This window comes from Canis lupus, chromosome 4 (genome assembly GCF_048164855.1).
Source record: "Canis lupus baileyi chromosome 4, mCanLup2.hap1, whole genome shotgun sequence".
NCBI lineage: Eukaryota > Metazoa > Chordata > Mammalia > Carnivora > Canidae > Canis > Canis lupus.
Window position 1 is genome coordinate 74,195,420 of NC_132841.1, and position 23,036 is coordinate 74,218,455.

General features: G+C 41.6%; 2 protein-coding genes, 1 long non-coding RNA gene and 1 other non-coding gene across 12 annotated transcripts in view; 1 reads left to right on the forward strand and 3 right to left on the reverse strand.

The window, feature by feature from the left end:
* RAD1 (RAD1 checkpoint DNA exonuclease) overlaps positions 1-13,210 on the forward strand; it is a 60,842-nt gene extending 47,632 nt beyond the window's left edge. For 2 of the 4 annotated variants that reach the window (XR_012030289.1, XM_072824964.1), the window contains one exon: positions 13,071-13,210. Coding sequence is in view for 1 of the 4 variants with exons in the window: in XM_072824964.1 (XP_072681065.1) it covers positions 13,071-13,091 (21 nt within the window). In the remaining 3 variants the exon portion in view is untranslated. Of the gene's footprint in view, positions 1-1,792; positions 5,200-13,070 lie in introns of those variants that run through there. The other 2 variants (XR_012030292.1, XR_012030290.1) reach the window with 2 other exon arrangements.
* Positions 1-23,036, reverse strand: part of TTC23L (tetratricopeptide repeat domain 23 like) — a 62,804-nt gene that overhangs the window by 27,876 nt on the left and 11,892 nt on the right. For all 6 annotated transcript variants that reach the window (XR_012030286.1, XM_072824953.1, XM_072824955.1 and 3 more), the window contains 4 exons: positions 12,031-12,187; positions 10,470-10,595; positions 7,345-7,522; positions 5,262-5,370 (listed from right to left, as the gene is read on the reverse strand). Coding sequence is in view for 5 of the 6 variants with exons in the window: in XM_072824953.1 (XP_072681054.1) it covers positions 5,262-5,370; positions 7,345-7,522; positions 10,470-10,595; positions 12,031-12,187 (570 nt within the window). In the remaining variant the exon portion in view is untranslated. The remainder of the gene's footprint in view (positions 1-5,261; positions 5,371-7,344; positions 7,523-10,469; positions 10,596-12,030; positions 12,188-23,036) is intronic.
* On the reverse strand, positions 10,710-11,890 carry LOC140632673 (uncharacterized). The gene is made up of 2 exons (XR_012030301.1): positions 11,740-11,890; positions 10,710-11,403 (listed from the first exon to the last, which is right to left on the reverse strand). It is a non-coding gene; the product is annotated as an uncharacterized lncRNA (long non-coding RNA).
* LOC140632789 (U6 spliceosomal RNA) lies at positions 11,219-11,323 on the reverse strand. The gene has a single exon (XR_012030477.1). It is a non-coding gene; the product is annotated as a U6 spliceosomal RNA (small nuclear RNA).

Here is a 23,036-nt window from a genome sequence, read left to right on the forward strand (position 1 = left end):
TTTCCTTCCCCCAGGCTGGTTAGGCTCTGAAAACAAAACAAAACAAAACAAAACAAAACAAAACAAAACAAAACAAAACAAAAAAATAATAGTTTGGGCTCTGGTAAAATTGTTTCTCTGGAGGATAGGCCTTGTTTAGCAAAAAGCTCTGACGTACTTTAATTGGTTACTTCTCTCCTCTCCCTTCAGGAAGCAAGGGGGCATTTTTCTCCAATATTCACTTTGAGAACCTGGCCAAGCTCCTGGAGGTAAATCTAACAAAAGTGTAGAACCCCCCCGCCCCCCCAACCATGGTACTTGGAATTTTTAATTTTTAATTCCCAGTTTTGTCCACACTGAGCTTCTAGAAATTTATCAGCTACAGGTCAGGCATTCCTACCCCGGTACCGGTTCCTGTAGAGATAGGTATCTGCTCAGGCAAATTGTGGTTCCCTGTCTCCCTAATTTCAGAGGCATCAGTTTGCCCTGTGATCTCACTTCTCTGACAGATCTAAGAGCAATTGATTTTCCAGTTTGTTCAGCTTTTTTACTTGTTGTTAGGATAGAGTGGTAACTTCTGAGCTCCTACATGCTAGAGACCTAAAGTCTTTGCTTGTGTTTTAAGGTTTTTTTTTTTTTGTTTTTTTTTTTTTAATTTTGGTCTGGATTCGTGGGGTTTCCCTGTGCCTGCAGAACCTAATGTTGACCCAACTATCTGACTTGGAAAGAGACTGTGCTCAAAACCTTTACAGTGTATGTCTTCCATCTTCTCTTGATTGATCTGTATGTAGACTGAGGCGTGCATTCAAAGCTCTGCTGCATTTCAAGCCTCCTTTGCTTATGATTTTCCGTATCTTCCCTGTACATGTATGTGGTTTTCCAGTGGGCTAGGGGTGTTGGGAGAGCTTACCTGCCCTTCTCTTGGCTCTCTCATTTCCAGGTTCTTCCTGTACAGTTCTCAGTGGCCCCAAACTCATACAAACCAGGACAGCAACTTCAGGCTACCACATATGCAGGTTTTCTTTCCTTTCATGTCTTCTGACTTGGCCACCTTTACCTGATGAATCGGGGGGGGGGGGGGGGCAGGGGGAGGGGGGTTTGCCCCTTGCTCTCCGAATTGAGTCCCATGCCTCTGTCACAAAGTTGCTGGTTCTCTCAGCCAGCCCCCTTCTGATAAAACTGCTATTCTCAGATGGACTGAGGTGGGTAGGAGCTGCCTCAGGCAAAAAGGTCAAGAAGACTCTCTTTTACCAAAGCTCTAGCAGTTCTCCGAGGGATGCTTTCAATTTGTTGTCTGCTTATTTCCAGTGCCTTCAAATGGTTGTTTTTGGACATTTTATTCAATTTGTGCATGTGTGTGTGCTGAGAGGATGCACAGACCTCTTAACAAAGGCAGGGCTGGAAGTCTCTACCTTTGTTTACATTGTGATGTACATTTTGATGCAATTTTACTTACTCTGCAGTTCATTTTTCATGTTTTTATATATATAAATGTGTGTAATTATAAACAATAGTATTATGTCCTAAAAATTCAAGGTATTTTCTCCTTAATACTGTTATTTTTTATTTTTTTAATACTGTTATTTTTTAATACTGTTGTTTTTAACTACTTTATTTATAAAGTCTTACCCTTTCAAAGACTACAAATTCCATCTAATATACTAAATATTCCTTTCACTAATTGATAAACATGTAGGTTAAAAAAATAAAATAAAATAAAAAATAAACATGTAGGTTGTTTTCTAATTTTTTTATAATTATAAATAGTGCCACAGTGAACCTCCTTATGCCTGTTTCCTTTTGATTTTACTAGGTAGTATCAAGTTGTTTTCAAAATTTCATATCAATTTATACTATCACTCCCACCATCTATGAATGAGCAGACCTGTTTTCTCACAATCTGGCAAGTGCTAGAGATTTTCATTTTTAAAAAATTTGGACATGGGATGGGTGAAAACTTGACTTTAAAGGTATGTATAGTTTAAGATGTGTAATATTCTGCCAAATTATACTTCGGAGAGTTTGTGTCGATCATAAATATCATTTTTTGAAATGATGACAATTTGATAGAAACTTGATCTTTGCTGTTTTATATTTCTGCATTATTACTATGATTGAAACTTTTCCATGTCATTATTGGCTATTTGCTTTAGGTAATGCTCAGTCTTATTTTTCTATTGTAAAGTAGATGTAAATTTTAGCTCTTACATTTAGGACAATGATCCATTTTGAATTAATGTTTGTGTATGTTTATGAAAGTGAGTTTTTTTTCTTTTTCCTTTTGACATGTGAATACATGGTTCCAACTATTCCAATTCCATTGTTGAAAAGACTGTTCTTTCCACATTGAACTATCTTAGGATCTTTATCAAAAATTAATTGGCCTTACTCATACAGGTCTATTGCGTTCCAGACTCTGATCTCTGTTCCTGCATCAGTAGCAAACTCTCTTGATTACTGCTGCTTTATAATGAATCTTAAATCAGGTAGTATGATTGCTCTAATTGTATTATTTTTCAAAATAGTTTCAGCTGTTCTAATTTCTTTGCATTTATATATAAGTTTTAGAGTCAGCTTGTCTACATTAACAATTGCTGAGACTTTGTTAATTTGTGTTAAATCAAGATATCAATTTCTGTAGAAGTGACTTTACTGTATGTCTTCCAATCTATGAATATATTATGTCTCCATTTATTTGAGTCACCTCTCCTTTCTGTGATTGGGGTTTTGTAGTTTTCAGCACACAGATACTGTACACATTTTGTTAGATTTATACCTAAGTGTTTCATTTGGGAGGAGGTGGAGGAAAGCAGTATTTCTATAAATTTCAGTTTCCAGTTGTGCATTGCTAATATATAGAAATATGATGGAGTTTGCATGTCGACCTTATATTCTGTGATTTTGCAAAGCTTAAACTCAGTGACTAGTTCTAGGAGTTTTTTAGGTTCCTTAAAATTTTCAACAGAGACAGCTGTATTGTTGCAAATACAGTATTTTATTTCTTTTAAGCTAAAATGTCCTGTAGGAGCCTGTGTGGCTCAGTCAGTAGAGCATGTGACTCTTGATGTTGGGGTCATGAATTCAAGCTCCATGTGGGACATCAAGATAACCTGAAAAGAAAATCAATCAGGCTCTGTGTCTTTTTCTTGCCTATTGCACTGGCTAGGACTTCCAGTATTGCTGAATAAAAGAAGTGAGAATTAACATCCTTACCTTGTTCCCGATCTTAAGGGCAAAAACTCACACTCTTTCACCATTAAGTATGATGTTAGCTATACTGTTTTTGCACATGCCTTTTATTAGATTGAGGAAGTTCCCCTTCCATTATTAAAGGATGTTGGATTTTGTCACATGCTTCTTCTGCATCAGTTAAGGTTATGTGCTTTTCATCCTTGGATTGTTAATACGGTAGAGTACATTCATTCAGGCTTAAATACTGAACCAGCCTGACATTCTCAAGAAAAAAGCTCCCCTTGATCTTGGTACACTATTCTTTTGTATACATTACTATATATTTTCTTGGGGATTTTTTGCCTTTATGTGCATGAAAGGTCTTATTTTAGAGTTGTGTTTTGTTTTGTTTTGTTTTTTTCTTGTAATGTCTTTGTCCAGTTTTGGTATCAGGGTAATGCTAGGCTTATAAAATGATTTGGGAAATGTTCCCTCCTCTTCAATTTTCTGGAAAAGATTATGTAGGGTGGGTGTTAATTCTTTAAGTGTGAAGTAGAATTACCCATTGAAATCATATGGATGTCAATATTTTTCTCAAAAAGTTAACTACACATTCTTTTTTTTTTTTAATAAATAAGGGCCTATTCGAGTTATCTGGTCATCCTGGATTATGTTTCATTTTATTTGTGGTAGTTTGTGACAGACACAAGTTTTAGATATTCTTATAATTAACTCTATCAACCTCTTTTTCTATTTATCTTCATGCTCAGAAAGTTCTTCCTCCAATTTTTAATGTTAGGAGTTTTGTTTCCAGTGCTATATTTCCTTCTGAATAGTTTATATTTTCAGTTTTGATGTTAAAATGTGATCCATTTGGAATTTAGTGAATGATAGAAGGTAAAGATCTAAATCTTCTTTAAAGTTAAAAATTAGAATATAAGAAAAGAATAAGATGGCCTTAGAATCTCCCAAATCTAGAAGCATAAAACTTTCTCACTTGAACAAAACTTTTACATATTCACAAATAGACTAAATGTGTTTTAACCATGATGACTATTTTTAAAAACTCAAATACAAATCCTGTTAGTATACACAAGAAATTTTTTTTAAAGAAGATGATTAGCTAGAAAACACAGAATCAGGAAATCTTTGATGAATATGCTCAAGAAAACAATAATTAAAATATTAAAATAACTTCTGAAAACTGAACAAAATTGTTTAATGACATGGGGAAATGCAACAATAGAAAACAATAGGATGCCATACTTTCCCTACAATTCTTTCTCTCTTCCTCTTCCTCTCTTTCATATATGACTGGAAAATAATGGGCACCTAAATGGATTCCTTTTATAAGCAGAAAAAAATCAACATTTTAAAATGTTTAAATCATATTCTTTACAAATCCCCACTTCCTCTTGATGGGCCACTGAATCCATTAGCATCCATTAATCTGATCCAGCCAGCTGAACAGGGCACGCTGTCCTTCCTCACCAGTTCTTTTGTGTCTCTCTCAAAGCTACTCACTTTCCAAAGGGTGACCTCGCTTGAGAAAGGACTACTGCTGATGGGTGAATTCATTTCTTGGCTTTCCTCCAGAACCCCCAGTACCTCACATTTGAATATAGGTCATGAAAATTCTAGCTGCTACAAACATTCTCTCTTGTCAGCCAGAGGAAAATAGTCAAAGAGATTGAGAATGGAGGAGGAAGTGAGGAGGAGCCAATGGTTTTGTCTTTTATCACTGGATATCCTCATCAACCGATACAATCACAGGTCACCTTCATAGTGTGTATGATCTCTCTACTTTTTTTTTTTTTTTTTTTGATCTCTCTACTTTTTATGCAGGTGAATTCTGCTGAGATTCTACGGGAATAAAGGAAATAGAAATCAGATGACTTTATTGGTTTTGATGTTTCAACTACTTTGCGGAGATATTATTGTGCCTAAATTAATATTTAAATGATTTTGTACAAAATGGTGTCCAGTCCAATTTTTCCACCACAGTCATGAATAGCTGACTATAATCTGTCCATATTGATAGATAGACCATTGCCAGTGTGCTTCCCTCCCATGGGAAATGATGATAACTGCAAGCTACCCCCTCCACCTACCCCTGTGTTGCGCCTCTCCAGACATGGCATGAGCCTTGGCTAGTAACGCGCTTGCCTCTGCAGTTTGGGGGCTGACTTCAGTGAACAAAGAAACACAGATAGAATAGGCCTGGAATAGAGAAAATGATAATCAAATAAGTACCCAAATGATAGTGTTTCACTGAGGATTTTCTAAGAGCTCTCATGAAATTGCTAGCTGAGAGCTGTATATATCTAATCATGGAGTTAAAAGAGAGATGAGTTTGAGTCCCAGCTACTCCCTAGCTATGAGTCTTGAGCAAGTAACTTCACCTTCACATGTAGAATATATATAGCTTCCATCAATCAGGGTTTGGAAAAGATTTAATGAAATGGTACATGCAAAGCACTGGGCATAGTACCATCACATGGTAAGTCCTCAATAAATATTAGCTATTATTATTTTTCTTTGGTTTCATAGCAAAATTACAGTTACAACTTTAGCTCAGCCTCTCAAAGATCTGCCATCAAAGGAAGTCCAGGGGAGCTGAGCATGGATCATAAAGCCATATCACCTGGGTTCCTATCCAGCTCAGCCACTTATGACACAAGGCAATCACTAACTTCTTCAAATATAAAATGGAAATTTCAGAAACTACTGTTGCAAACAGTTACTGTAAAGATTAAATGAATTAACATATGTGTTTAGAATACCACCTGGAATGTCGTAAGCATGAGAGAAGTGGAGATTTTATTATTATTATCACTTGTACTAAAATGGAAGGAGAAAGAAGAGACAAAACATCTGGTCCACACCCACCAACAAGAAAAAAAACCACCCACGCTTCACAGTTCACAGGTCAAACATCATGAGGTATTTCAAGGAGCTCCAAAGATTATTAAGATAACACTATGGAGCTAAGACATAGTTCAGAGCTAAGACGGCTCTGGGAGCTCAAATTTTCTAAGTTCAAACCTCTGCTCTCCTACGTGTTAGCTGCACAATTTCAGCTGGATTAGCTTTTATGTTCTTTATGCTTCAGTTTCCTCACTCTCAAATAAAATAAAATAATAATAATGCCTCCACGGCATAGGGTTATTTTATGGATTAAATGAACACATCCTCAAGGGCACATAGTAAAAACATTCCATAAATGTTAACTATTATTTCTGTTGTTGGGAAACAGTGATTATACATTGTTTTATCTATTCTGATCGGACCACTGCTTACAGAAAGTCTTGTACACAAAAACCAGACAGCTTTCTCTGTAAGCAGTAGACTCCCTGCTTACAGAGCAGCATTCCCTAACATTTCTCCATTGTATGAATACTAATAACTTTGGATTGTGAGATTACCTGCAATGCCTTTACTACAGTAGCAGACTATCTTCACATATACCGTTGAATTGCATTGTGCATTTTCTATGATATAGAAAATCAGATATTTTGATCTACTTTTGGCTTTGGGAGATACCTGAAGCCACAAGCAAGGTTCTCATTCAAGGAGAGAAAAGGTGAATTTAACAAGCAGTTTCAAGGGAAATTTCAGGTATATGATAGGTAAAAATATCCTACACTGGTTTTCATTATAATAGACTCAACTCAATATAATAGACTTCCAGTTTTGTTTTGTTTTCCCCTGGGCATTTGTCTAATTAGTTACCTCTAAGTGAAACACTCTCTTGTCAGTTTAAGTTTTGACTTGTTGTTACGACCAGCTACACTAGCCTAGAGGACAAATACCAGTGTTATACCAAAATGTCACAATTTTTTTCACTTAAGAAAGCCCTTTGTGTTCGCTAAAGACTTAAGTTTGGTTGTCCCTATGTTTTTTTCCCCTGGAGTAGACTCACTTGGTGACCTCTTCCTAACACCCACAGAGATGAGGGAGGCCCAGGAGGGGGAATTTGGTTTCAGATCAGGTCAAAGAGCAGATACATTTACCATGAGTCAGTGTTCTCTGCCCATGTTGTTTAAGGTTGAGGAAGGGCTTTTGTCTGGATCTGGCAGGAAATCCATCCCACCCCACCTTGTTCTTCTGAGAAGCTCAAACTGCCCTGGCCCTGGGAATAGGACCTGGGGCCAAACAAGGCCTCTAGGCTGGGGCTTCCTCCAACTCACCAACCTGCTCCAAATACTGGATGGCCTGATCATGGTTCCTCCTCAGCTGCTCGATCTGAGCGATTTCCTCATATAGACTAACCAGATCCAATGTCCTATCACCCTTAGCAGCAATAACATTGTCAATTGCCTTTTCAAAGTATGCCAGAGCGAGGTTCAATCTGTGGATGGCCAAGGAAGCTCTATAAAAACAGGGATAAAGATGCAGTCAGGCCCCTTACTTGTGCAGACATAAAAGGAACTGATCCTAAGAACAAAACACTTTGGCCTTCATAGGCCCATCATGAGTGGCTAGCTAACAATCCATTCTTGGTATGAACAAGCTCCTATCAACCTGCATTTTACCTACCAGATTCCACTGACTACCATTCACTTACATTAATATTGCATGCTATAGTCTAATTTTATAAAAAAGCAAAAGGAAAAAAAATGGCTTCCAGCAATTCACAAGGTGGGATGATTTACCCATAAACACAGACTTTCTAGAATCAAAATAAAATTTTATTACTTCTGGCTCCCTCTCTTTCAGACCAATGCAAATTTATTGCTTTGTCTTGTTTTAGTTTAATTTATTCTTCCTCAGTTAAAAATGAGAGAGGACAGAGAAAACAATGTAAATATCCCCTCCAAAAGGCAGTGGTTAAATAAATTGTAACACATCATATAATATTTCAGACTTTAAAAATCATGCTTCCTTTTTGGGCTAAATAATACGGGGAAAAATTAAAAGTGTGCTAAGTTAAAAAAAAAAAAGTGGTATGACTATACTTAAAATTGACCCTGACCTACCTTTCTTTTCTTTTTTCTTTCTTTCTATCTATCTATCTATCTATCTATCTATCTATCTATCTATCTATCATCTATCACTAATATCTAACTATAATGCCCATATAGCAGTTATGTTTGGGTGGTGAAATAAAACTTTTATTTTCTTCTTCATATCTGTATTTTCAAATCTTCCAAAACAAAATACAGTTTTTAAAAATGAGAATAAAATAACATTTCATTCAGTTTATCCCTCCAGGGACAGAAAGACACCTGGAGAACATGATAGTTAAAGCTGGTTTTCACAGATACTGGCTTTATAGTCAAAATCCAGTGGCTGGTATTTCCTTCTAAATAAAACAAGGTTAAGAATACCTAAATTGGTTGTTGTGAAGATTAGATTAAATTTATACATGAAATCACTTAATATATGGTAGATACACAATCAACATTACTTCCCCTCACCCCTTGCTTCCATCTTTGTATTCCCAAATTGAAAAAAAAAGTGTGTGTATAAAATTATTTTATATAAGGCATTCTGCAAATTATAATTTATTTTAAGCTGAAAGGCTTATCCTTCCCTGAAGGTTAGGATTAATAATCAAAAGAGTACTGGCCTGTTATCTGATAACTCTTTACCAAAAAAATTTGATCATCAGACCATTATTTCCTTTGATCATAAGTTACAGAATGAAAATGCCTCTCATCATGGGGCACCTGGGTGGCTCAGTTGGTTAAGTGTCTGCTTTCAACTCAGGTCATGATCTCAAGGTCCTGGGATTGAGTCCCTTATCAAGCCCCACATCAAGGTCTACATTCTGTCCTGCATCAGGCTCCCTGCTCAATGGGGAGCCTGCTTCTCCCTCTCCTGCCCTCCTGCTTTGCACTCTTTCTTTGTCAAAGGAATAAAATCTTTAAAAAGAAAATGCCTCTCATCAAGAGCTTGTTGGGAGATATTAGCCAAGTTGTCTGGCCTAAATAATCATACTTTATTGCTCCCACCTTTAAAACAAAAGAAGGGATTTGCGCTTACTAGATATTTGTTCAATATAAAATATAACTTGATGTGGTACAGAAGGTGAGCTATGGGTTCAGATGACTCGTCTACAGTGCTGGCTCCTCTACTTATTAATTCTGTCACCTTGAGTTACTCTGTGTCTTAATTTTCTTATCTGTGAAATGAAAATAAAAATATCTTCCTACCTCAGAGGCTTATAGTAGAGGATTGAGTAAAGTAAGTTATGTAAAGCACTTAGACTAGTGTCTTGGATATAGCTATACTTAGTAAATGTTCTAACACTTAGAACAGTGCACATACAATATATATACTAAGTAAATATTGCACAACAAATGAATGAATGAAATATGCACTAGAATTTATTCTGAAAAAGGAGGAAGGCTATCTTTCACATAAGGCACAAAAACCTTAGCCACTGACCCATGTGACAGCAGCAGACGTTCACTAGATTCTAATTTATGGCCCTCTGAACTTATATCCATAGTTTAATTTAGCTCTGGGCATTCCAACACCATCCCACCATTTCCCATTTGATTTCTAGACTCATGGTTAGAGCAGACATGACTCATGTACTTCACTTACCATTCAGTCACCATCCCTACCATGCCAAGTGCTTACAGTTTTGGAAACAGATTGCCTTCAAGGATGCAAAGATAGTTTTAAAAATCTAGGTAATAGTAAACCTTTTATTTATTTTTTCTTCTAATAATCTGATGGGCCCACTTTTGTATGTAACTATCATGATTCTCTTGGAGGATATCTAACTCAACTGTGAAACAGCTGAGTCTTGTTCTGGCTTGAACAAATCCCATGTACTTGGTTTCCATATGGAACAGAACTTTCCTTAAAAATGCATGCGCTACACATAGCTTTAATGGGTCTCCAATAAACGGTCTTCATGAAGTGTTCTTTCCTCGTCTTTTAAGATATCCTACTTAATGACAAAAGTGGGTTGGCAATTCAGAAAAGGACATAATTTGAGATTAAGTCTGAGAGGTAGTCTAAGGGTGAGGAGTGCGTGAGTTCAGACCACGGATCCAACACTAAAAGCTTGTCACCACGGACGGTTTGTTTAATCTCATTTTGTTTTCCCTGCCCTCTGTCTAATGAGATCATGACTGCACCGGCCACCTCAATGGTGGTTAAGGATTAAATGGGTACCACACACAAAGGTCAGACCATGAGGTGTGCATTTGGGAAACACAAGCCTCTTTTACTGTCATTTGAGGCTCTGGGGTTTTTTTGCCCTCAGTATTTTTCTTCCCTTATATGGAGAGCACACGGAACAATCAATTCCAGGCCTTATTCACAAAAGCCTAACCTTCCCATAGCCCAGATCTTCTTACCTGCCCAAAGCAATTGTCAGATCTTTCTCTGAGACTTGTAATTTGCGAACACCTCCCTTATATAATTCTTTCAGCTCCTTCATGTTTCTCTCCGCCTTCTGCAGGTTGAAATAAGCCTCTCTGCCAGTGAAACAGTCAAGGACAAGGCCAGGCACACAAACTCCCCCATTGCCCAGGGACAGCATTTGATAAGCAAATAAAAGGGCCCTTTGGGAAAACGAAGCAGAATTTGAAAATAGGCACTTTACTACGTTCTTTATTTTCCATGTGTATGTTGTCAAGAATTCTTTCGGAAACAAACAGAGCCCTGGGTTTCCCATGTCAGTAGCCTGAATCCAGGGCTGGGGTGGGTGGTGAGATGTGGAGGCGTGAATAGAAACTGTACCCTAGGCTACATTTCCTGTGGAGGCGTCCACTGCATGACAACAGCCATGCGGTTTTCCCAAGTTGGTTCCTATGAATGGTAAAAGAGAGGAACTAAGTCTGCTGAAAGGGACTTTCTGGACCATTTAGAAAGTTCAAGCAAAGCAGGTTTTTGGCAAGAAGCAAACAGCAGGAAAGAAAATCCCCTTAAGTCCCAAACATCCTTCTATTTCCCACATTTTCAATAGCTCCTTCTAAGGGGTGACAGTGGAAGGCCGGAGATCAGTTTTTGCTAGCTGAGTATGAAGACCAAAAAAGTAGAGGGGGATATGTAAAGAGGAGAGACTGGGGGCACATGGTCTCAAAGATGACTCATGATTAATTTTTTTAATACGCAATGCTTTACAAATGTGCGTGTCATCCTTGTGCGGGGGCCGTGCTAATCTCTGTAGTGTTCCAACTGTAGTGTATGATCATTCATGAATGTGAAACGCCCTTAACAGTTTTCAAGCAGAGATGGTACCAAAAGCCTGTCAAAATCACAAGCTTCCTGCAGAGTAACAGTTTCCTCCTGGTGAGAGAGAGAGAACGAATTCTTTTGTCTATTTTGCTTGGCCTCTAGCTTCATGGGTAGTATTCTCAATAGTATTTCAGAAAAACAATAATGATTAAGAGTCCATTAAATCAGAGGTTTCTGGCTGCATATTACAATCACCTGGGGGACTTAAAAAAAATCTCAATAAACAGATGACCCTGCCCCCCCCTTACTAAATCAAAATCTCTAGGGTGGGACCCAAATAGCAGTAATTCTTAAAAGATCCCCAGGAGATGATGCAGCCTCATTCAACAAACATTGCTTCAAATTCCCACCCATTCGTCCTCTTAACATCACTCCCACTGCTGTCACCTGGGTCCTCACTGCTAACACGGATCTTCTTTGGTGCTCGATGAAGGGCAGGACAGATGCTGAGGTTTTCAACTGGTTAAGAGATGTGTCACCAGTGAGATCCCTCCCGTGGCTCAGCTCAGATATCATATGAATAGACACAGGAAGAACATTCCTACCTTTCTAGATGGAGATGAGAGGCCTGTAGAGGGAAGCCTGGGCCAATCTCCCTGGCTCCCGAGTGAGACAACCCCTCTGGAACCTGTGGCCCCTGGCCCCAATCTTCAGACCCAGCTAGGAAAGGAAGGATATTGGTTCTGCAGGAGCCAGGCTACCCCCAGGGTGTAGTACAGCATGACCAGAGCTTCCAGGATTTCCTTTTTCTCCTTGTTTGAGGCTGTGCTTCCCTTCCAGGTCAGCAGCGTGTTCTTGGCGGACTCAGCATGTTTCTTGGCCTGAGCTGGAAGGCCTGGGGGAAATTTGAGGGTGGGTGGCAGGACGAAAAACATTAGAAAAAAGGCATGTTTCAGTCAAAGACATCTCTGGAAGGAAAGAGGTGGGTAGTGTGGTTGTCAAATGGTCTATAGTATTTGTTTCCCCGAGCTGGCTGTGCATCAGAATGATCTGGAATGCCTGTAGAGAATAGAGATGCCTGGGTCCCACCCCGGATCTACTGAGTTGGAATCTCTAGAGAAATGGAGTCCAAGAATCTACATTTTTAATTAATTCCACAAGCGCTTCTTATGCAGCCGTAACTGCATTAATCCGTGGGCCTCTGTTTGGAAATCACTGACAGAGACAGGAGGGGAAGCTGAGTATCCTGCTCCCAATTCTGGCACTAATGCCACGTGATCTTTTCAACCCACACAGCTTCTCCATCCTCCAAATGTAAAATGACAATAATCATAGAAGCTGCCCTTTTACCAAATACCTGGAGACTGTCCAGGAACAAACAAGGCTATGCCACAGAGTGCTATGCTTTGAGCTCTCTTTGAGCTCTCTGGAAAAGCATTCTAAAAATACAAGGGCTTATGCATACAATTACTTCCATCTGGGGATTTTTTTCAATCCAAGATGAGGCTAGTTAAACTAATTGGTCTCACACACACACACATACACACACACACATACACACAAAATCTGATTCCTAAATACCATGAGGCCCCTTCACTAAGATGACAAAGGGAATGCCAAACTCCAGCCAGACAGAACTCGTGGTGTTTCCCCTTGTTTTCTAACGAAAGTCTGGAGTTGCTGGGTACCCACTTGAACTGCTATCTGTACAGTTAATTAACAGAGGTAGACTTGGCAACATTCAATTTCTAGAGCTCATTCTTCATCTTTCAACCTAGTTCATGTCTAGTGATCCCTGATGGACAAGAGAAGCCCCGGAGAAAGCAGAAAGGTCGTCAGAGAGCTCGTTACCCTAGGATTCCTCCACTCTCCTAGAAACAGTCATGGCTGGTGTTCTGGTCAGCTCTCCCCTCTGCAGGTGGGTAAACATATTTACCCCTCAGGTAGGCCAGCCGTGCCCCTAATTCTCTTGTCACACCTCCAGTCCTCAGTCTGTTCCACCTTTGGTCCTTGGAGCCTGGTTTCACAGTACAGGTATAGTCAATGACCATAAAGATGACTTGAAGACTTGAGGACTGCAGCCCTCATACATTCCAGATGTGCAGGACCTCCTTAGCAAGCTGCCACAAGGGCAGGGAGCAGGGAGAGAGCAGAACAGAGCTTCTCTGGGAGAGGCCTACAAGTGACCTAGAAGCCAGGAAGTCTTTGTGGAATACTCAGAGATGCCTGTCCTACAGGTCTCAACTCAAGAGAAAAACAGGAGTCTATGGCAAAAGAGGGATGTGTCTCAAGTTAGCAGGTAACAGAGCCCTCAGATTGCACTGTGCATCATAAACAACCTATTAAAATGCAGATTCCTGGGCCCTGCTCCCAGGAGTTGTGGTTCACAGGTTCTGAGGTAAGAACAGAGGATTCACATCTATAACCACCATCCTAGGTGATGACTTGATGCAGGCTGTCTGAGGACCACACTTGGTGAAGCATTTAGCAAAATCTTTTTTTTTTTTAATTTATTTATTTATGATAGTCACAGAGAGAGAGAGAGAGAGAGGCAGAGACACAGGCAGAGGGAGAAGCAGGCTCCATGCACCGGGAGCCCGACGTGGTATTCGATCCCAGGTCTCCAGGATCGCGCCCTGGGCCAAAGGCAGGCGCCAAACCGCTGCGCCACCCAGGGATCCCCTAGCAAAATCTTTATACAAGTGGTAGGACTCATTTTTGAAGAGTAGGTAGTTTGATAGAGAAGAATGAGGAAGGGTTTCCACTTGGGGTAAACAACCTGAGGCCATAAAGACAAAATAAGCAATAAACGTGTGTGTGCATGTATATGCATGTGAATGTGTGTGTGCACACACTGGTGGTGGGATGCAGTGGCAGTATATAGGAGTGTCGAGGCAGTAAGGATGCCAGCGCGACTGCAGGGGAGGTTTAAATGTAGACACAAAAGGTGCTAATTAGAGAAGTTAAATTAAGTCTTGGGGGGCGCGTGGGTGGCTCAGTGGGTTAACCATCTGCCTTCAGCTCAGGTCGTGATCTCGGGGTCCTGGGATGGAGCCCCACGTGAGGCTCAGCAGAGTCTGCTTCTCCCTCTGCCCCTCCCCCAATGCTCGCTCTCTCTATGAATAAAATATTTTAAAACAACATGAAATAAAATAAATGGAGTCTTGGATGCGAAGGTGAGGAGGGAGGATTTGATCTGTTAGGTACTGGGGAGTCTTCATAGGTTTTGAGGAAGAGAATAGAAACAGAAAAGTCTGCCAAGGACACTAGACCAAGAAAATAAAACAGGAACTGAGAAAGTCTTTTTATCAAATAGGCTGTTTCCTACAACCAGGTGGGCCCTTGGGAGTGTGTCAATAAGTGTGGGAACTCAATCTAGATGCTTCCTTTGGTCTGTTGGAAGGAGAACAGTGAAACTGGCTGAGCCACCTAAAACCACCCCAGAATCAGCTCAACGCTGCTTCTGGGCTCCTGAATGGAGGACAAACGAGAAAGTTGTTCTGAGACTTTGCCTGTCTGCCCTGCCACTCATCCCCCAAATGCCCAGTGCTGATTGTGAAACCCCCAGAGGAATATTCTTCCTCTAAGCTCAAGAGCTAATTAATTATGTGGTTTTTCATCTCCACTTTATCATGCCCCACATTGCGGTCCTTCTGGTGAAAAAGCTGAGCTGGTGACCATTGGGCCTGAGCAAACGGAACTAGGATCTCAACTGAAAATGGTTCATTAAACTTTAAAATCAGCCCTAAAGGAAAAAAGTCATTTCCTTATGGTTCCCAGAATCCACTCTGGTCTCCAAAGTGGGGTGCCTATAGCCCTACAGTATGCAAGATGCCATAATGGCATAGGGCAAAAAAAGACAATTGCTCTATTTTTAAAATTTTTGTTTCTATTTTATGAGTATTTATATTACATAATATGTTAATACCATTATATGTAATTTATAATAAATACACATATATGGAGTTTGCTCACATTTTTTGAAGTGATAAGGGTGCTAATTCTCAAGTGTTTAGAGATCACTGCTCTAGATAATGTTTTCCAACCTCTTCAAGTATGAGAAAGTTCTTTTTTTTTTTTTTAAGATTTTATTTATTTATTCATGAAAGACAGAGAGAGGGGTGGTGACATAGACAGAGGGAGAAGCAGGCTCCTCACAGGGAGCCCTCCCAGGACCTCGGAATCATACCCTGAACTGAAGGCAGATATTCAACAGCTGAGCCACCCAGGCGTTGCCGGGAGAGCTCTTTTTATGTTTTAAAAAACCCTTCACTTTGTGATATTTTTATGGCATTTCCTGACAAAAATTCAGGATGTCAGAAAGTACGATTATGAATCAGGATCAGTAATCATTTGAAATAGATGTGCATTTTGTGAATCTCAAGCACACTCTTTCGTGTCAAAATAATACCTCAGATGTGTACAGATAGGAGTCTCAAGTCAACTCCCCCTGGAGGCAGCTCACAGACCCGTGATCTGGTTCCCTAACTCCAAGTCCCACTTCCCCAGTTCCAGTGGCCATTCTGAGAAAACCAGTCATTTTCCTTTACTTGCTCTTCTCCCAAGCCACAGACACCATGCTTCCCCTTGCATCGACAGGGCAGCAATCATAGACGTAAAAATCAGGCCCTCTCCTGGAGCCTGAGATTGAGAAATTACAGGGAGCTACTGATGAGCTGAAATATGGGCCCTGGCATTGTCCACCAAACATCGAATCATTTTGCTTTTGTCAGGGATGTGATTCCACCACTGACATCTGTTACTCTGACTCAGGCCAGAGAGGATCAGCTCAGAGACACCGGGGCTCTGGAGTTGCTGCTGTCACCTTGATCATTAACTATACTTAAGTTCGTGTGGACAGTGATTAAGAGCAGGGCCTGGAGCCAGGCTTCCCAGACACCCATCTTGCCTCAGCCACTCCCTACCATCCCTGTGGCCTTGAACAAGTTACTTCCTCTATCTGTGCCGCCGTTTACTCACCTGTAAAATGGTAATGAAAATACGTTCCACCCTGTAGGAATCTGTTGTAAGGATTAAGTTAGTTAATTCATGAAAAAGAGCACCTGGCACACAGGGTAGAAGCAAGTTTGAATAAATGTTAGCCATCATCATTATCACTACTGCTCCTACTACCACCAGAGTCTGTTCTCTTAAGCAGTTTATTATATTTGCCCTTTCTTTCGACATTTGTCATAGAGCTGCTTACAGAACCTCTGTAAAAGGCTGCGTTCTCAAATGCAACCTCATGCAGGCAGGCATTAGGTTTCCTGCAGGTCAGATCACCTGGTTTTTCTCATTCTCTGTTATCCCTGTACCAGTTTTTTTTTCTTTTAACCAACTAGACAGAGAAGGTAGGGTTCATGACTTATGCTTCTTTTTTCTGTATTTTGCAACACTTAGAGACCAGGATACGTAGAAAGTTCCCAGTAATAACAGGCTGATTAATTTATGCTTCATCGGGACGCCTGGGTGGCTCAGCGGTTGAGCATCTGCCTTCGGCTCAGGGTGTGATCCCGGGGTTCCGGGGGGGAGTCCCACTTTGGGATCCTTGCATGGAGCCCGCTTCTCCCTCTGCCTATGTCTCTGCCTCTTTCTGTGTCTCTTGGGAATAAATAAAATCCTTTAAAAATTTACTGTTTCATTAACAGCAAGCAAAATATCAGGAAACTGCTTGTCCATGTCACTATATTCTCCTTCTTGACCTCTGGGACACCAGTTCACCGCTAGGTGACAAAGCACCCTGTAGTTCTGGGCCTGCCCTTGCTCAGCCGTGGAATCGCTGGGTTCGTTGGGCCTACCACTAGGTCTGCTGGCTCTAGTCCCATTTGCAGTCCCTTCCTCTAGTTTGACAACCAGCAGCCCTTTCACCTGCTTTGCAAAGGCTTCCTGTTCTCTCCTGTTATTGACTCCTGAACCCCATTCCATCAATTGCTCTATTTCTTAAAACCTCCAAACGTTCTCTCTAAAGGGCTCCTTCCCCACTGCCAAAACTGTCTCCTTCTCTTCTAAAATCATCCTCACAGGACTTTTCTGCCTTCTCTAGCTACCCTGCTTTCCCTCATTCCTTTCAATATGTAGTAGGTACCACATGGTAGTCTGGCCTGCGGGCGCCTTCCCCTCCTTCCTTCGTGCCTGGGATCTGGCTTCTGCTCAAACCACTCTGCAGAAACCCTTCTCCCAAAGACCTCCTCCTAAATAAATCCAGTCACGGTTTCTCAGTCAGATGCTCTTAGTTGCTTGGCTTCTCCTCTTGGCCCCTACGACACTGCACCAACTCAGTTCTCCTTTATAAACCTTCTCTCGTTGCTTCTTTGCTAACTCTTTCCAAAGACCCTTTGTTTCCTTCTTCAAAGGTCTTCCAGTTTCTTCCTTTTCTTCTTCTTTTTTTTCTTCCTTTTCTTCTTCCTCCCCTCCCCTCCCTTTCTTTCTCTCTCTTTCTTTCTTTCTTTCTTTCTTTCTTTCTTTCTTTCTTTCTTTCTTTCTTTCTTTCTTTCTCTTTCTTTCTTTCTTTCTTTCTTTCTTTCTTTCTTTCTTTCTTTCTTTCTTTCTTTCTTTCTTTCTCTTTCTCTCTTTCTCTCTCTCTCTCTCTTTCTTTCTGCCTTAGAAGTTTTAACAATCCCTAGCACTTCCTTCCACCTTGGCCTCCATGCTTATAATTTTCCATTTCTCCTCTTGAGTTCTGCTCTTAAATTTTCCTCCAAGCTTACAATTCTCCACCTGCCCTCCCAAGTTCTAGTCCCGAATTTCCCGCACCAAGTCAAAATGTGCTAGTGGATTTCTCTACTGCAATTCAAAATCACCGGGACCTGGATCTGCCATTCCTCTCCCCTTTCCTGACTGATGTCTTTCTGTAAGTGGAGTCTGCAGGGGCCTGACCTTCATGATCATCATTGTACCTCATTTCTCCTCAATCCCAAATTAGACATCAGGTCCTGCCAATTCTTCCTTCACAGTATTTCTTTCATTTTTTTAAGGTTATTGGTGAATAGGTAATATAGTTCCATGGTTAGAAAGTTAAAATTAGGGGCACCTGGGTGGCTCAGTGGTTGAGCATCTGCCTTTGGCTCAGGGTGTGATCCCAGGGTTCGGAAATCGAGTCCTACATCAGGCTCCACAGGGGTAGCCTGTTTCTCCCTCTGCCTGTGTCTCTGCCTCTCTGTGTCTTTCATGAATAAATAAAATCTTTTTTTAAAAAGTTTAAATTATATGACAGTTAAGGGGTCTCACTCCCACTCTTGTCCTCTTTCAATGCAAGCCCCCATTAGGTAACCTATTTCTGCCTCTGTCTTGTGTATCCTTCAGTGTTTCTTTATGTAAATAGAAGCACAGATTCTCTCTCGCCTTTGTTCTCACACAAATGAGGCATCTTAAACACCATACTGTATTGTACATTCTCTTTTGGGTGAAGATGCATCCAGGAGCTTTTTCCCTGGTAGTAGAAGGTGCTTCCTCATGCCTTTTTAAAAGCTGCATATAATCTGCTGTGAGTATTCATCCTCTGAGGGCCTGATGGGGACACTGGGTATAAATAATGCTGCAAAGAATGATCTTATCCATGTTATCTTATAAATGTGTACTTTAGAAAAAGTCCCAGAAAGGTAAAAGATGAATGTATCTGTCCTTCAGAGACTCCTAAATCCTTACCTTCTCACTCATTCCACTTGTCACCAGCACAGCGTTACATCTAGATTACCCGATAGCTTCCCTTCCGGTTATCATTGTTAGCTTAGCCTTTCCAAAAGCACACTTTGATGTATTCATCTACCTGCTGGAAAATCTCCATTTTCCTCTCCTACCACATAAATCACAAACTCCTTAGCCTGTATATAAAACACACCATGGTCTGCCAACGTACCCTCCTTTCCAGATTCATCCCAAAAGTCCTGTCCATGTATAGACAGCCTGCCCCCTGCTTTCCAGATACATGTTATGATCTTATTCCTTCCAAGTCTTGTTCTTCACCAGAAATGCCCGCCCCTTCTGTCTACCCAAACCCTGCTCATTCTTTAAGGGCCTTCTCGAATGGCATACCCCCCTGAGTCTAGTACTCACCATCTCAGCCAGAAATGATCCCACCCAACTTCCCCTGAAGCCCTGTATTTTTTTTAAGCCCTGTATTTAAATCAATTACATGGCATTCGCCTTATGGTGCCTTCTGTCACAACTACGTCTGCGAGCAGCTCACCTTTCACACGAGGTTGTGACTTCTTTGAAGGCTAAGACTCTGCCTCCTGGACCTTGTGTTTCCCAAAGTTCTCTTTATGGTATTTCAAATATATAAGTCCTGCAGTAAATACTCACTGGAAGACTGTTTATTGAGAGAAATCAGCCTTTTGGCTTGACCTCCACCCCCTGGTGCTGGAAGAGGCTCACAGGGAAATGAGGCAAGGAGGTTTGATGGCTAGAAAACACACACACATGCAGCGAGGCATGAACACGCACAGATGCATACATTCTGCCTACACAGAAGGCTGGCTCATGAATTCTGCCCATTTTGAAGCAATTGAGGATTAATAACATCAGAACTAAGTGGAGCTTGGCAAGCACTTCATCCCTCTTGATGGTCTGTGATTTTTCAAAGCTTTGGTTGTTTTATTCCATGGACCACAGACTTTAAAAGAAGTTACAGTGAAGGGACTGGGCAAGTCCTATAACTGAAATAAGAGGTTATTCTCAAGAAAATGTCATCAGCATAGTCTATTCTGGAAAAACTCTAGGTTAGGTTTCAGAAAGTCTGGTTTCCAGACTGGATGCTGTTCTATTGTGTAGCACCTTACCTAATCAGGATGTTGTTTTTCCCATCTAGAAAAAACAAACACATCTTCCTATAAAAGGAAAACTTGTTTTCCCCTCCACCATGCCACCCCAAATGTGGTTCTCCATTCACGTGACAGGAAGAACTGAGAATCAGAGAAAAAAGGATGGTATTCTCACCATCTTCTGTGTTATGACCTGTTCACCTATCTTGACTCAACTTGGAATCTAATTGGAAAAGTAAAACCCAGAGTCCATGTGTGACTGTTCATGGAACAAGCTGATTTCAGAAGATGAGGACCAACTTCTTCCCACAGACCCACCTGATAATCTCTCCCAACACCAGGAGGCAGCCTCGGACCCGGCCCAGGTTCAGGCAGATGTCCCCCTAAATACTGGTGGTGCCCTCCGCTCCAGTTCAAGCTGCCATCACTGCAAGGCTCAAGTTCAGCAAAAATCTCATAGATAGCCTCGCTGAATGTGGGTGTACTAATCACAGGCCCTTGCCAAACCCAGGGCCTGTGATTAGCCAACTGCCAAATCCATGGGTCTCTTTGGCCTTCACATCCTCCTATCTCTGTGGGTCCTGAAACCGCTGGAATCACACTGCACTTCTTTCTGAAACCCTTTCTCTCCCCTTGGTTTCCCTGACCTGGCCCCTCCTGATCCTGCTACTTCCTTTGCTGGCTCTGCTTCCACAGCCTTCCTGATGCTCTCCTCCCGTCTTCTCTCCTCTGCCCTCTTTCCCTCTCTTTATGCTTTTTCTGATTAAGCTCATCCACTCTTAGGGCCTCATCCTACCCCTGTGTGTTAATCCCTCCCAAACTGACATCCTTCCCGAGCGCTGGCTCTACTCTTCAGTTGTCTACTCAACATTTCACCATGACGTTCCATGGCTACCTGACACTGGGTATGATCCAGCCTGTTTGAAACCAAACTCAGGAGCTTCTCCTCCCTTCCCCCATCAGCCGGGTCTTCCTCTTTAGCTCCCTATTTCAGTGCCCCTGAAAACCAGGTCATGCACTATTCAACTCAGCTCTTCCCTCAACTCCCCATCCCATATGTAAGTAACTGCCCACTAAATGTCACCATTTCTGCATGTTGTTTCTTCTACATTCCAACTGCCATGGCCACTACCTACAGTGACTCTTGTCTGGGCTGCATCATGGCCTAACTGCTCTGCACCCTACTTTTTCTATTGGTCCAATTTACCCCCCCAGGGTCTTTCATTTCACAACATAAGCTTGATTATGTCACCACCTCACTCAAAATCTTTTAATAAATCCCTAAATTCCCTGATACCTGGGCCCAAATTAACCTTCCAGTCCCATTACCAGGCAAGACCTGTCTGTCCCCAGGTGTCTTCTGTTCTACCCTAACCTCTTGGGTCCAGAGAGAAACCACAGTGTTCTGTGTAAGGAGTTTCAAAGAGAATAAAACCCCCTCTCACCTCCCACTCCTCAGATCAACACACATGGAGGGCCAATTCTGTTCTCTACTGCTCCCCTTGAAATCTACGTGGTAAACCTGTTCTCCTTCGAAGACAAGACAAATGTCACCTTCTCTCTGCAGCCTTCCCCAACCAGTGGCAGAACCCCTGATCTGCCTCATTTGTGTCCCCAGAGCTGTGTTCCTGTCTCCCAAGGGCAGGGACCAGCAGTATGCATTCATATGTCGCTAGGGCCTAGCACACTGCCACCAGACTTCTCACAGGAGCTCTCAAGCCTTAAAATGGCACAAAGCTGAATTTGATTCTTATCGTGAGGGCACCAAGTTTAGGAGGAGATGAGCCTGAATGAAAGAGAGAAATTGCAAATGAAGAATCATGTGGGTCCACCAGAAGATTTCCTTTTGCTGAAGGCTTTCCTGCTGTCCCTTAAATCTCACAGACAAGTGGTTGCTTGTTCTGCCAGAAGTGAGGACCCCCTCCTCTCCTTAGCCCTCGCAGCCTTCTCTCAGAACACAACAGATGTGTTCTTAAGGCCGGCAAGAGCCTCACTGTGACCTCACTGTGGCCTCACTGTGACCCACTGCTTATCCCCGATGTCGACCACTCACGGGCTTGCCGCATCCACAGCCAAATGGATCTGAAGTTTCATTGAAAACATGAGCTCAAGGGGGCCCAAAAAGCCCTAAGAAGAAACACGTGTTCTGAGCTTAACAGAATTAATTATGGAGGCTAATAATAAATTGTTAACCTTTTCAAAAGCTCTGATTTCTGATAGCTAGGCTCCTTATGATCCAGGTATTTTGGTTCCCTTCCCCTGTAGCCCTCAAACTAACTTCTCAAGCCCTTAAACCACTTACTTGTTACCTAAGCCAAGCCCCACCTGAAGACTCAGGTCCACAGGGAACTTGGCTCAGTTCTATGAAGCGATAACATCTGCTGATCCAGACTGTATACCAGAGACTGTATTAGGTTCTAGGAAGACCTAGTCCCTGCTCTCAGGGAGCTTCTGTTTCAGAAGAGGTATTTGACAAAGACAGAGGTATTTGAACAAAGCACATGTGAGTTTGTACAGAGACCCCTGGTAGAAGTGCAGGCAGTCCGTGCAGGACACGGCTGGTGACGAGGCACAAAGCCCTGGGCTGACCATGTCCTTGGTTCCAGGGACATGTGTCTCAATCATTCTGAACAAATATTTACTGAGCCTCTACTGCACAGTTCCTGCCCTCATGGATCTTACATTTTGAGTTTCAGTTTTGGGTGGTTTTTTTTTCTGATTTTATTTTATTTCAGAGAGAGAGAGAGAGAGAGAGAGAGCAGGATCGGGGTTGGGGGCAGGGATGCAGGGGCAGAGGGGGAAGCAGACTCCTCACTGAGTAGGGAGCCCGATGCGAGACTCGACCCCGGGACCCTGGGATCAGACCTGAGCCAAAGGCAGACACTTCACCAGTGAGCCACCGAAGTGCCCCAGGATTTCAGTTTTAGGAAATGCAGCTCTATCTTGTTCTTCTGTACAGAGTACCTTCCAGAAGCAGCGTTTCTC